Source organism: Carassius auratus, chromosome 49, assembly GCF_003368295.1.
Source record: "Carassius auratus strain Wakin chromosome 49, ASM336829v1, whole genome shotgun sequence".
NCBI classification, from domain to species: domain Eukaryota; kingdom Metazoa; phylum Chordata; class Actinopteri; order Cypriniformes; family Cyprinidae; genus Carassius; species Carassius auratus.
In genome coordinates, this window is record NC_039291.1 from 1,774,000 (window position 1) to 1,788,518 (window position 14,519).

General features: G+C 36.6%; 1 protein-coding gene across 1 annotated transcript in view; it reads right to left on the minus strand.

Moving 5' to 3' along the window:
• Positions 1–14,519, minus strand: part of LOC113066023 (contactin-associated protein-like 2) — a 314,922-nt gene that overhangs the window by 16,740 nt on the left and 283,663 nt on the right. Inside the window, exons 18-21 of the mRNA XM_026237587.1 lie at positions 13,939–14,175; positions 11,858–12,091; positions 8,460–8,593; positions 482–575 (exon numbers count right to left, since the gene is read on the minus strand). Coding sequence (XP_026093372.1) covers positions 482–575; positions 8,460–8,593; positions 11,858–12,091; positions 13,939–14,175 — 699 coding nt within the window. The remainder of the gene's footprint in view (positions 1–481; positions 576–8,459; positions 8,594–11,857; positions 12,092–13,938; positions 14,176–14,519) is intronic.

Sequence of the window (14,519 nt, forward strand, 5' to 3'; positions counted from 1 at the left end):
ACAAAACCATGTATATAATTCCCTTTCACATCCTGCCTATATGAATTGCTACACAGTATTTTACTGGAATTAGAAGGAATCGAATAATTCTTCTAGTTCTGTGAAATAATCATATGTATCTGCAGTAATTTGTTTCAATAAGTAGCTTATGATAAAAATGTACTGCATTTTCTACACAAAATGTGAAAAAGAGGACAGCACAACAAAGCATATAAAGATTTAATACTGAATCATAAATTATTAATACATGCCATTCAGTATACACGGCAAAATCAAATTCCCAGGGAATTGTCTAACAGCAACACCTAGTGGTTGAACTGAGGCAATACAGGTTTTAAAAAAAAAAACTAATTTCTGTGTGCACCAACTCACATTAGCACATTTTTTTTGTTGACTTTTTAAGGGTTCGAGTTATTCAACTCTTAAAGGGTAAAAGATCAGAGAAAGGATTTGAGGTCAGTTTGCAACAGAGAGCACTTACCAAAGACTTTACCCAGGAAGAGTGTCTTGACCAGGGTGAACTGCGTGTCTGAAGCTTCAGGTAGGGTGTAGCTGACGGGAGGATAATGGTCCAGCTAAAAGAAAGACAGGAAATAAGGATTGAATACAGAAAGACACAGACACTAAATTACATACAGATGTCTGTTGCTTGTGGTCAAGTACAAAATGCCCATGCAATTTAATATTTCCCTGTAGTGGTCATTGGTGCCATCTACTGGCTAAATATTGAATCACTGACCTTACAGTACAGTCAAAGCATCACACCATTTACAATATCCATGCATGTTGAGTTTAAAAACTGTTTGAACCTGCATTTGATTCGTATTTGTGTATTTTTATAGATTCATAAACAGTCACTTTCATTTATACATTTACACTTGTCAAACAAAGTAGCTTAATTCTGTCATTTTATTATTGTTTAAATACCATTATAGTTTTTATTAATATTTTGAATGAGCATTTATTAATAATATTTATATTATGCCTTTGGTGTGAGAGACCCGGGTTCGAATCCACTGTGAGACACCAATGTGTCCTTGAGCAAGAAACTTAACCCCTAGTTGCTCGAGAGCCGTGCAACCTCTGACATATAGCAAGTGTAAGTCGCTTTGGATAAAAGCGTCAGCTAAATAAATAAATGTAAATGTAATATCATGTAAATATTATTTATCATTTCAGTTTTCATTTTAATTATTAGTTTTTTAGGTCATTTAGTTATTTTTTTTTTTTAGTTCAGATTTATTTATTTATTTTCAGTTTTCAGTGCTTTATCTAATTTTTATACTTTATTTTGATTCAGCTTTATGTCAATTAAAAAAACAAAAAACAAAGAGCTACAGATTTCGTGAACAATAACCCTGGCTTGATATTAATTTTTAATATTATTATTTTTTTTTTTCATGCTGAAATTCGGTAAATTTTTTTGGAAACTGCTGAATGCAACACACACACGCAAGCACGCACGCACATGCATGCATGCAAACACACACTTATGGTGACAGCTTTAATTACCCCGTTACTGCTGATTCACTGGCACTCCTAATTAGCATGAGGCATCTCGGCCTCGGTTTTAAAAAGAATTATTTCCGCTAAATTACTTTTTTGTGCTTGAAGATACGGCTGCTCTCTCAGTCTCCTCTGTGTTGTGAAAGTGGAGCTCTCATCACTGCGCACTGCCGTGAATACAAAATAGCTTAACAGAAAGAGATGGAGACTCCAACACAATAGTGTTTGTCTGACATATTTTAACTCTAATTTGTTCCACTGATGTGAACTGATAAATGCAAGCGTGTTTATTCAGATGCCTCCCAAGTGTGCTTATGCTGAGTAAATCAAGCAGGGGAAGCCCTCCCTCACCGCTACCAGCATTCTCCAGACCTTATCAAATTACACTGCCGCATGTCAGAAGACCTCGTGTGCTTGTGTTTCTGCTGCTACTAATGGAGGAGGGTTTGTTGCCATTCGTCGATGGGATAATGTGACCAAAATTAAATTGCTTTCAACCTGTTTATCTCTGAAACTAACGTGCAGCAGGGATGGAGGGATGACACGGCGAGAGAGGAGCTGTCCCTTGTGGTGCTGTAGCCCCATTCTGACGCAGCTAGCACTAATGAGCCCTGCTGTGGGCCTATAATTAATCTCCATCCAATGAGACAGGGGCCGTCCTGCACTGCGGCCACACAGAGAGGAGACACTAGGCCTGGGAGGTGACAGTCAGACCCCCCTGGGGCATCCGCTGCTCTGACAGCACAAGCTAAATTTTAGCCGCAACCCCACTGAGAGAACACCTTAGAAAGGTACAGCGAATAAGTACGGGAGATAGAAGGAAAACTAATAAAAAGATGGAAAAGAGAGTGGGAGTTAATAGACATGAGTCGTTCTAAGAAATGAGTTTTGGAAAGGTGCATTTTTAGGTGCATTTGAAACATTTCAAACCAAAATGGCTGCTGCCATAATTATGATATAACTATATTACAATCAACCAAATGAACAACAACAACAAAAAAAGATAAAAAAAAAACCATTTTCTTCTTCTCCCTGAAATCAAATGAAATAAACAAAACGTATGAATGAATGAGAGAATGAAATCAATAAATGATGAATTAAACTGAACTGCAAATAATCCAAATAGTAATTAAAATGGTGAAAGACTAAATAAATATATAAAATGTACACCTTCCTGTATATAAATTAAACAAATATAATTTTAACCTAAAACCACAGTACGTGACTCTTTTGGCTCAGTAAAAACTGCTACCAAAATATACTCCTTTAAAACATTCATAAATACATAATATATTTTTTATGTTTGTACATACATTTTAATTATTCTAATAAAAATAGCAAAACATTTCTCTGACATTTGCATATGTTGATCACATTTCAGTCCTATACATGTTTTCACACAGAACTTTCAATTTGGTTATGAAGCAGCCATTACCTTCCGGTTATTCACCATGGTAAAATGAATAAATAATGAATGTACGGATATAGCCACACAAAACAAATGGTTATTAATATGTCTCAAAAACATAGCAGGCCTTCTAGGGCTAATCAACAAAAATTATTACATAATTATATCTGACATAATTATTCATAACTGCCAGTTTTACAGAAAAGGTATTTACAGAATAATGTTTTAGTGGAAAAATACTGGTAATTCTCGCTTACTTTTCTCATATTTTTGGTTAGAATACGTCAGGTTAAATGGGGTCTTTGGGTCATCAGATCTGAGGTATTTTAACACATTCAAAGCTCAAATGGGATACAAAAATTCCACATATTAAGACTAATAATTAATACTCTCCAGTGGAAATGAAAGATTTCTGGTCTGTTGCTTGTCTGAGATGGTGAAAAGTGGCTTAATGCAATGATAAAAACATAGTGCAAGGTCCACCACATTACTTTGATAGACAGTTGACCTGATAGTAACACCAAAAGCATTCATTAATCTAAATGAATAATAGATTCCTAAATGAAAGAGCATTCTGCTGTTTGCCTTTGGGTTTTAAAAAAAAATCCTCTTACAAGTACATCTGTTTGCTTTTCCCACAGGGTTGTTCTCTCAGTTATGTTTTGACCTTTCACTGTCTGATTCAAAAAGGGTGCGATGTTTCATTCAAAAGACATATCACAGGCGTGGGTGTCTGGAAAGGTCAGCTGGACTGATGTTACTGTCTTTCATCTCATATTCCTTTTGAAGCAAGCTCTTTTCTCTTCTGGAAAATGCCCAGGTGGGCAAAACCCGCATCATGGAGATCTAAAATGCAAAATCAGAATCTGATTCCCCAATAATTCACAAATAACTCAATCTTTGACTGGTTTGATGGATAAATACTCTTTGTGATCAGGGCTGTAATAGAAAATTTATTTGTGTTATCTTTAAAATAATTAAAAACCATAATGTAAACAATATAATTACAATTAGAACTGTAAGTAAACATATTTAATATAATACTTAATAATAATATACATTTATTTTAAGCATATTTCACTGTCCATACCAGAATTATGACAGTGGATAAATGCAAGGATGAGTTAAAAGCCTAATGTTGCCGATCAACCTGTGACACATCATGTAAAGTATGAGGCTGAGAGGTTCCGGGTTCTAATCTCTGATATCATTTTTGATTTCAATAAACCAAAACTGCATCTGTTGTGCATCTGCATAAGCAGATCAGGAGTGGGGAAGCCAATTGGATTTTGTTTTGTAATTTGAATGATAAAAACCACAATGACCATTCAGCATAAAGAATCTGAATCAGATCATCATTCATTATGAAACATGTTAATGAGATGAAAACTGTTGTTTGACAATTGGAGAGGTTTCTTCTGTATTAAATACAACCTTCCACAAGCTATTTCATGAAGTGGAAGGGACAAAATTGGCTCCACTGTACCTGATATTAAATTATGTATAGGGTATAGTATCCTGCAGTGTATTTTAGTGTCATTGAGATACTATTTAGAATTTGTATCAATATTTTGAATCAGTATTTATTTTCTATATTTTCTATATTCAAAGTTTTTTTAATATTTGGGGTGAGTGATGTTTTTAAAAAATAATTAAACATTCTTATGCAGCATTTATGCATTAACATTGACCAAAAAGACTATTAATAATGTTGCAAAAGATTTCTCTTTCAATAAATAAATAAATGCTGTTCTTTGTCGTTCTTACTATCTCTCAAAGAATGCTAAAAATAGTCTCCACAGAAATATTTAAACTATTTCAACTCTTTTCAACACTGATAATAATAAGAAATATGATATTTATAATATTTTACAAAATGACTCTTTTTTTTTTAAATCAAATAAATGCAGCCTTAGAGAGCATAAGCAACTTTTTAAAACAAATAACAAAACACAAAATCTACAACCCCCAAATTCTTGAAAATTATATACAGTACATAATATCTAATCTTATATTCTATAAAAAAATGTAATGTTTTTTTATTGTTATTGTTATTATTGTCATAAAAGCATAGCAGGCAAGGTATTTAATGTCATGAAAGTTAAAGTTATTTGTCATTTCCAACAAACTAAGCAGATCTGTAATAAAGAAGCTAATTTAACGGACGCAATAAACCTGCTGGGCTAATTAAACAGAACTTATCAGGCTTGGACAACTATAACAGAAATCTGTAGGCAACCTGCCTTTAATTTACACATCAATGTGATGTACGTTAGGAGTACCTGCTTGATTGCCATGCAGTGTGTGTGTATGTCTCTGTATTTTTCACCCCATGCCAGATTTCCAGCTCTGTCCTATACGATCTTGGGCTTGACAGAGGCGTGTTGCAAGAAAAGAAATAAGGCAGAATTAAAGGCTTACAGGCTTATCTTTGCCTCATCTGTCCAGTCAGCAGGAATTTGATTATTTGATTTAGGAGCCCGGAATGGAGCAGGAGCCAAAGACCAATATTGCGTTACTTCATTATAAAAAGTTATATTTTTGGCAAATTTAAAACCTCTTTCACACCAAAAGCCTCAGGCAAAAGGAAATGTAAATTCATGTCTGTATAGTAGAATGCAGAAGATGAAAGTTCAACAATCTTCAGCAATAAAATAAGAAGAAATGTTAATTTATCTTGTGTATTTTTTGTTTATTAGAACGGTTGAATTGGATCATCGAAGGTAAGCAGCATAATAAAATGGGATTAAATAAATGACATTTGTATTGTTTAACATATCTAATTATTGCAGTTGCTTTTAACTGTTTTTTTTTTTGAGGATTCTTTGTTTTGTTTTGTTTTTTTTGAGTGAAATGAATAAATGCATGTTCACATTTATTCAAGAACTTAAGTAAAATCTTATTAATTACTTGAAAAAAGAAATCTCATCACGTAACTTCTCAACACTGTCCATGGGTGGTAGAGCTCATGCTTCTGTGTTCTTGATCACTGCTTTATCTTTTCATATTGCTGAATGTCCTGCTTATCGACCACACGAGATGCCGTGTGTCTGGCCATTTAGGACATAAGAAAATCTACAGTTCAGAGATCAATATGTGCTTTCAATTATCCTGCTTCTGTACTGCAGCTGGGCTTGTGAGACCAGTGCAGTGTATCCTGGGTAACAGACACGGCACACATCCACTCACACACTCACACATTAGACACATTCTGTACATTCCATTACGAAACAAAGAAAGCTGCCTATTTGTAGGCAACAATTTAAGGCATCATTACCCAATCTTGAAAAATATTTGAATTTGACTAAAATTAAGGACAGCATCACATGTAACTTTCATACATCAAAATGCAGTGATGGCAGTGTTTATTTATTTCTTATTTATTTATTTTATAATATTTTATTAAATATATACAGTACATTATTGTTAATGTATTATTTTTATTTTTATTATAAATAATTTAATTTAATTTAATATAATTTCATGACATAGTTCCTAATACAAAATGGGCACTTTTACATAATATATGTATATATCTTTACACATCCTTTTCATTTAATTATAATGAAAATAATTATGATTTTGTTTTGCGTTTTTTGGAAAATTATCAATAAAATACTGTTCCATACTCTAGTTTCTAATTTAAAATGGGCACTTTTATTCAATAAATACTATTCTAGTACTAAGTATGTCCTCCAGAACTTAAAGCATACTGCTCTGACCCCTCTTGGCACTGTACTCCCTCTTGGAGTGTACAAGTTCAGGATAAATTTTCACATCTGTCCACATCTGTCCTGCGGGGGAAGTCGTGGCCTAATGGTTTGAGCGTTGGACTCTCAATCGAAGGGTTGTGGGTTCTAGTCTTGGGCCAGACGGAATTGTAGGTGGGGGGAGTGCATGAACAGCTCTCTCTCCACCTTCAATACCACGACTTAGGTGCCCTTGAGCAAGGCATCAAACCCCCAACTGCTCCCCGGGCGCCGCAGCATAAATGGCTGCCCACTGCTCCGGGTGTGTGCTCACAGTGTGTGTGTGTGTGTTCACTGCTCTGTGTGTGTGCATTTCGGATGGGTTAAATGCAGAGCACAAATTCTGAGTATGGGTCACCATACTTGGCTGAATGTCACTTCACTTTAACTCCTGGATGACCTCCTTAAATGCTCTGGTCTTTAATGGGGAGTTTTGCTCAGAATCCCCCACAGCTGCTAAAGAGCGCTAAGATTGAGTGAAATACATGTCCAATGAAGGATTTTCACATTGGGAGAATGGATATATACACTGTCATGCTGAAAAAGGGAGGGGAGGGTAGCATCTTCTGTTTCAAGTTTTTGTATTACATCACACAGTACTGTGTGAATTCATGCCAGCGTTGATAAAGCACAACTCCCTCACACCTTCAGCACACATTCATCCCTACATAAAAGCTTTACTACCACTGAACCTCACTGTGTGTACCAAGCACTTCTCTCTGTACTCCTCCTCTAGCAACACCAGAACATGTTGGATGCTTTAGGACCCGAAATGACTGACTTGGTCTCCTGAGACCAGAGTATGGATTACCAAAAGTCTCTATTTTGTACGTTATGGGCCTTGGAAGAGGTCAAATGAGTTTTTTTTGCTTTGCTACAGTAGGTAATTCTAGTGGTGACAACAACCATGCATATCACTTCTGCAGGCTGCGTCATACTCTGCGAGATGCAGTGTCACTTTTTTCATTGCTTTTGCCGGCACTGAGACACTTGCATGCTATCTCTCCTGCTCTTTTTCTAGCAAAAATTCACTCATCACTAAACGAAGACCTGATTATTTCAGGAGCCTTATCACAAGTCCATTGTTTTTTAATGTCTGTGCTGCTTCTGCTATATTTGCACACTTAAAACAATTATTTGGTGTTCCTCTTGTACCATTGTCCTCTTTTATGCTAAGAAATATGTCACCTGGCAGTTCTCTCCTAAGTGGTTCCACTGCTGCCAGCATTAAGCCTGAGTATGATTCTATATAACACTCTAACACAACCATAAAAAACTGCCGGAAATTTCTTGTCTTTAAAAATTTTGGTTCCATATACTTACCTGCTGATCAAAAACTTTTGATTATTATTATTATTTATATTATAGTATCTTTCAGGAGGGTGTACTAATTTTTGCAACACAAAATTGTCTCACTTTGATAAGAAAATCTTATATTCTTTCATTCTTCTTTTGGGTAGTTGATCAAGAATGCTTGTTGGAACATTGCATCTCCAAAGAACCCTAACATGTCTTCTGAGTAAAGAGTAATTGCTGAATTTGTTAAGTTTGAGAGGGGGTGGACTCATTTATGCTGTGCACTGTATACAAATTGATTTGTACGGCACCGATAACGGCCTGCTAACAAAGTAGTTGCCCATAGTTCAAATCAATTGCTTATTAGGTTTTATTTTAGTTAAAATACTGCCTTAGAAGTGAGAAAGCTAACTACTATATTGTTGGATGAGTATTTTAAAACATTCGACCAACGTTTCTGATTGTAATACTGAGAGTGGTCCGTTTCATTTGTTTCCCACCTGCACTTCTATGTGTCTCTCCACCCGCGAGATGTTGACGGTGTGGGGCTGCCCATTGGCCAAGTTCCTCTGGTCAATATCGATACTGAAGGGTTCTCTGAGACCACCCAAGTTGTACCGCAGCTGCAGGGAACCTGAGTGAAACAGGGTGAGAGATAAAGTCCACAGTTATCCAGAATTCAACCCTACTGCAGTCTTCCTGTATGCAGAATGTCTGAGCGAGTGAGATCTCTGCATCAGTTCTGCACACTCCTGTACAATGGGCCTACAAGCTGGAGGGAAGAACACTACCTCATTTAGGTAACAGCTCAGGCCAGCAAGATAAATTTGCTCAGAGACTATACAGTGTAAAATACGATGTGGGCTTAGGCAGCTTAACTCAAAGAATAAGCATCACCAGTCTTGTGTGGCCACTTTGGGTATTATCGAATGGTGTTCCACGAAAACGCCACTCTACAAATTAAACAACGGTACATCTGAGTCACTGTGTTAAATGTGAAATCCTGTCCCTGAAGGGAATAAGGGTCGTTTCCTTTAAACACCAGATGCGTTTTACTATTAAACTCTACAAAAAAGGATCACAGTATTGTGCTTATGCCAAACAAACAGGAATGTAATTGCCTGCGCTCTGCCATTTGTCATATAATTAGCTTTTACTGTTGCAGTTCCACTTCAAAAAGCAATTCAGCCTTCCGCAATAAATTTTCCTTTATTATAAGAGTGTAGTTTCAAAACTGCTGCAGAACAATCATACAGACACACACAGATGTGTGTATTGCAGCAGCATCCGGACTTAATGATGAACAAAGACTAACCAGGTGCGATGCGATAGGTTTGCAATATGTCTGTTCATACTGAAAGCAACAATGCTGTGCGAGGGGGAACAATTAAAGCTAATCAGAACATATTTGATGTTAAACACACAGTTTGGACAAATTAGTTTTTAACTGTTCATCTCAGACCATGGTCCCCCCAAATTTTTTTTACTGATCCAACTTTTTCATTTTACTGACTTTACAAGTACATTCCATTATTCTGCTAACTCCAACCACAGATATACTGAATACACACATACCTTATTAGCGGCTGTTTCTATAGACCAATTTTGGTGTTTGCAAATAGTGAGGACGTTTTTTTTGGGGTGGAGCCTATGGTGGCAGAAAATGTTTTAAAGTTGTGGTCTATGGAAGCCATGGAATAAAATAATAATAATAAAAAAGATAATTTTGAGTTTATATTTCACATTTCTGACTTCTTTCCCTAGCAATTCTGAGATTCATATATAAAATATAAGGAAAATCAACTTGTCATTCTCTCTTTTCACTTTAGCTCAGAATCATTAGTTATAATCCCACACTTCTGGCTTTTTTTCTCCTCAATTCAATTCAATTCAATTAAACTCAATTCAAGTTTATTTGTATAGCACTTTTTTTTACAATACAAATCATTACAAAGCAACTTTACAGAAAATTACGTTTCTACAATATTTAGTAGTAGCTTATAAGTAGTGACTGTAAGTTTATGTGCATATGACAGGAATTTTCAGAAAAATTAACACAAGATGTAGTCAACCAGATGATGAACATTATTAACAACATTTATTATATGATGCATTCACAATATTTGTTAGTTCTATTTGTTGATTCAGAGTTAGCATCATCTGAGGTCCTCTGAGGGGTCAGCATCATCTCTTCTCAGGTGTTCAGGTCCAGACTGTAGCTTGTGTAAATTCTAGTTACCACAGGATGAACTCAGAATTGACCAACTCGCAACAGCTGAATTAAATTGAGTTATTAAATCCGAACTAGGAGACATACACTTGCATTTGAGAGAAAAAAGTCAGAATTGTGAGATAAAATATCTAGTGAAATATCTAGAGAGTATGACCCCTAAACCTAGGGTTGTGGGTTCGAATCTCGGGCCGGCAATACCATGACTTAGGTGCCTTTGAGCAAGGCACTGAACCCCCAACTGCTCCCCAGGTGCCGCAGCATAAATGGCTGTTCACAGTGTGTGTGTGTTCACTGCTGTGTGTGTGCACTTTGGATGGTTTAAATGCAGAGCACAAATTCTGAGTATGGGTCCAGGGCACTGTCACCATCCTTGGCTGAATGTCATGTCACTATTTATTTTCACTATTTATTTTATAGGTTTAAATAATAGTAGGCTATTTCATGCTGTAACTTTAGGGCTAAAACAATATGTTCTCTATGAACTGAATATGTGAATATTAGGGGTGTAACGGTACACAAAAATCACGGTTCGGTATGTACCTCGGTTTTAAAGTCACAGTTTGGTTAATTTTCGGTACAGTAAGATAATGAAATGCAAACATTAAACTGCAGGTTGTTTATTACTATAAATTCTACATATAGTATATAATTTTTCCAAAGTGTAAAGTGCAGCATTAACAGTTTCAGTTTTTAGACCTGCTCAGATTTCGTTATTGCGTTGGCCCGATCGGAATTAAGAGCAAAGGTCTGTTTAAATACCGACGGGAGCTGCATTTGAATTACGGATGTTTTTTTCCTAGTTATAATGATGTTCACACTCGAGTGATGCCTTTTGAAAACTTTAGAATCAGCTGCAGGGCGGGATTTGCGCTGAGCGTGGAGACTTCAGCCACTTAATATGTTCGTGTGGAAATACGAATATGTACCTATGTTCCCCATACAAAATATTGCATTTGGTCATTCGGTGCACATGTGCACTGTACCGAAAGCCCTGTACCGAAATGGTCCGGTACGAATACACGTACCATTACACCCCTAGTGAATATTATGTAGACCCACTGTTTAAATAAAATTTAAGCTTTAAAAGTAAGATAATCATATAGCAGGTTTCAACTATAGTCTGTCAGTTTAAACTTCTGTGTTTAGCTTCAAATAGCGACAGTATTCTATAAAAATACTTTATCGACAGAATTCTGAAATGATTTGCATTACGATTCTAACATACAAAGGGACAACAATAAAAATTTTTTTTGTCTTATTCATGCAGTTTACACATTTCCCTCCACTTGTTACCAGTGTTTTTCTGCCACCACAATGCACACAGAGCTGCAAACAACGGAAATGTGATGTCTACTCCAAACTGGTCCATGGGCCTCTATACATAAGTCATATTTGAAACTTGATTTGACACTTGAGAGAAAGTTGACTATATGTCTGCAACCACAAAGTTATACGCATGTAGGAATCTCTATATCCGCAATAGAATTCAGGAGATGATTTTACTAACATTGAAAAGTCACCATAGTTAAAAAATCTGTAATATTGACTTTAGTTTAAATCTTAACAGTTTTTACAAACAGAGGCCACACAATGTTGTGGGCACCTTGGAAAACTAATTTTTAATGTGAGAGTAAAAACACTTTTTTTGAGTGAACAAGATGTTACCATTTTGACGGAGGACCACGGCCATGTAATCCTGGGTTTTTGAGCTGACATAAACCAGAAGGCTGGGAGAAGTGGAGGTGCTGAAGCTGAAGGTCAGATCTTCACGTGTCAGGTTGGTCTCAACGGGAAGGTTGTGGATTATGCTCTTCTCATCCAGGCTAGAAGCTGCAGCGACCACTTCAGGCACCAGATTATACTTGACCAGTGTTCCCGCCTCAAAGAAACCACCAACATCTGGAAAAGAATGAGGTTTTTCTTCAAACAATACTGATAATAAGGTAACATTCTTGTTGGTCCTAGAACAACAATTTTAACAATCTATCTGATTTGAGGGTTAGGTATAGTTAGGAACATGCTAAAGAAAACAATCATATATTATACTGATACTTTTATTTATATACAATACTGTAATACACACACACAAACACACACACACACACACACACACACACACACACACACACGCATATACAGGTGCTGGTCATATAATTAGAATATTATCAAAAAATTTATATATTTCACTAATTCTATTCAAAAAGTGAAACCTCTATATTATATTCATTCATTACACACAGACTTATATATTTAAAATGTTTATTTATTTTAATATTGATGATTATAACAACTAAGGAAAATCGCAAATTCAGTATCTCAGAAAATTTGAATATTGTGAAAAGGTTCAATATTGAAGACACCTTGTGCCACACTCCAATCAGCTAATTAACTCAAGATGTAGAGTGGGCAGGGAGGAACACACAGCCTGAGATGCTGAGCGCTCTTGACTTATGTTTGTCTTTCACTCGCAAATGAATAAAACAACACCAAATAAGACTGACACACACAGAGAGTTTGTTGAATGACAAAAAGCTGCAGCTGTATCCACCGCACATGCTTTTAAGCGTCCTGGTCACTACGTTACCCTGACCGTGACTTCTCATCGATCCTTTAGACTGATGACACACATGATTCAGAGCATGGTCACGCTGAAGGCATTCCCGAAGAAGTGTTTCGACGCAGCTTGAGATCCTGAAGGGGAACTGACATCACCGAAATATTTTGTATTCATGAGAGGCTTCTTCAACAGCTATAAACCAAGAGGACACTTTCCTATTACCTTTTTACTTGAGGGGGAGAACAAAGGTCCTTACACGGATCGTTTAACCCGACTGCTAGGACGTGTACAAGTGTGTGTGGATTTGTCTTACACAGACGCAGTATAAACAACGCAGGATTTCTTGCATATGGTTTGGAAGCGGAAGAACCATGGGAAATCAACACGGGGTAATGAAGTAAATAGAGGTTATAGAAAGAGAGTGAACGAACATGACAATGTGCACCCGCACTGAATATTTCATGTACACAAAGGATGAAGCGGGTTTATCTGTTATTCATGGCATTCTCTCATTCAGCTGTTTTACCCCCTGGAACAGAGCGCTAAGTACAAATGAACTAACCCTGTTAATCTAGAAAAATAACACCTAATTGCATATAGACATGAGAAGAAACAAATAACATCCATAGCTCCGAATCCAAATAAAGCAGCAAAGAGATTCCTCTTCCTGGAGTGAAGGTAATGTGTAGTATTGAGCCACAGATGTAAGGCGGCCTGTGGGAGCAATTGCACTGACCCAGAGGCAAAGAATCTGAGAGAATTCGATATTGACTGCAACACCCTTGAAGGCAGAAGTAAATATGTGTCAAATGGAAATGTGAGTTAAAACCTTGCAATTACGAGGTTGTTCATGCATATTTCAAGCAGAAGGAGATGTTGAAAGCTATGGACAACCATCAGACGCCCAGACACACAGCGAGTCGCCATCTTTAAACGGAGAACATGTGATGCTTGATGGAGGTCTCGAAATAGAGTACAAATGACAGAAAGGGCCTGCTCATGTCAGTGATGCTATTACTTTATTCAAATAAGGGAGGCGGGGCTTAAATGTAAAGAGTGGCCCTTTAGAGATTGCCGCTCCATTACAAGTTTAGAGACCAATTCAGTGTCATATCTCTGGATAAAGTGTGTAGACTTCACAGAAAACTTTTTAAAAGTATGAATTTCTAAACTGCGTATTCATACTGACCTTTTGAACAGAAAGGCCCATCATAAGCAGTGGTGGAGCAGTCACAGGAATAGCCGTTGTATTTCTCCACACACTTGCCGCCATTACGGCAATACATCCCAAAACTGGTGCAGTGACCCGAACAACCAGGTTTTACACCCGGAGTGACATTTGCCCTCTCTTCTAAATCAAGGGTCATCCCGTTCATCTTCAGAGAGCGGATACATCCAAGAAATCCTCTCTGACCTCCCGCTGCACCTAGATGAGAAATAGAGACAAAGACTAGTCAATATTACGCTTGACAGTGGTCTTAATAAAAGCATAAGTGGCACAAAAACTTACTCAACCATTCATTTTCATTGCAGGCTTAACAACAAGCTTGAATACAGAAGGTTAAAATAGAAACATTAAGTTTCAGCCAGTAGTTCTGGTCCTTCTGGGCACTTTCATTCATTATGGCATGTACCATTCAATACAATAGGCCTTAGAGAAATTAGACATCATTAGAGTTCCACTACCAGGAGAAAATAAACATTTGTCACTTGCTCGATTTCTTGTCTGGACATCTTTTCATTATACAAAACTGCCCATTAAACAGAAAT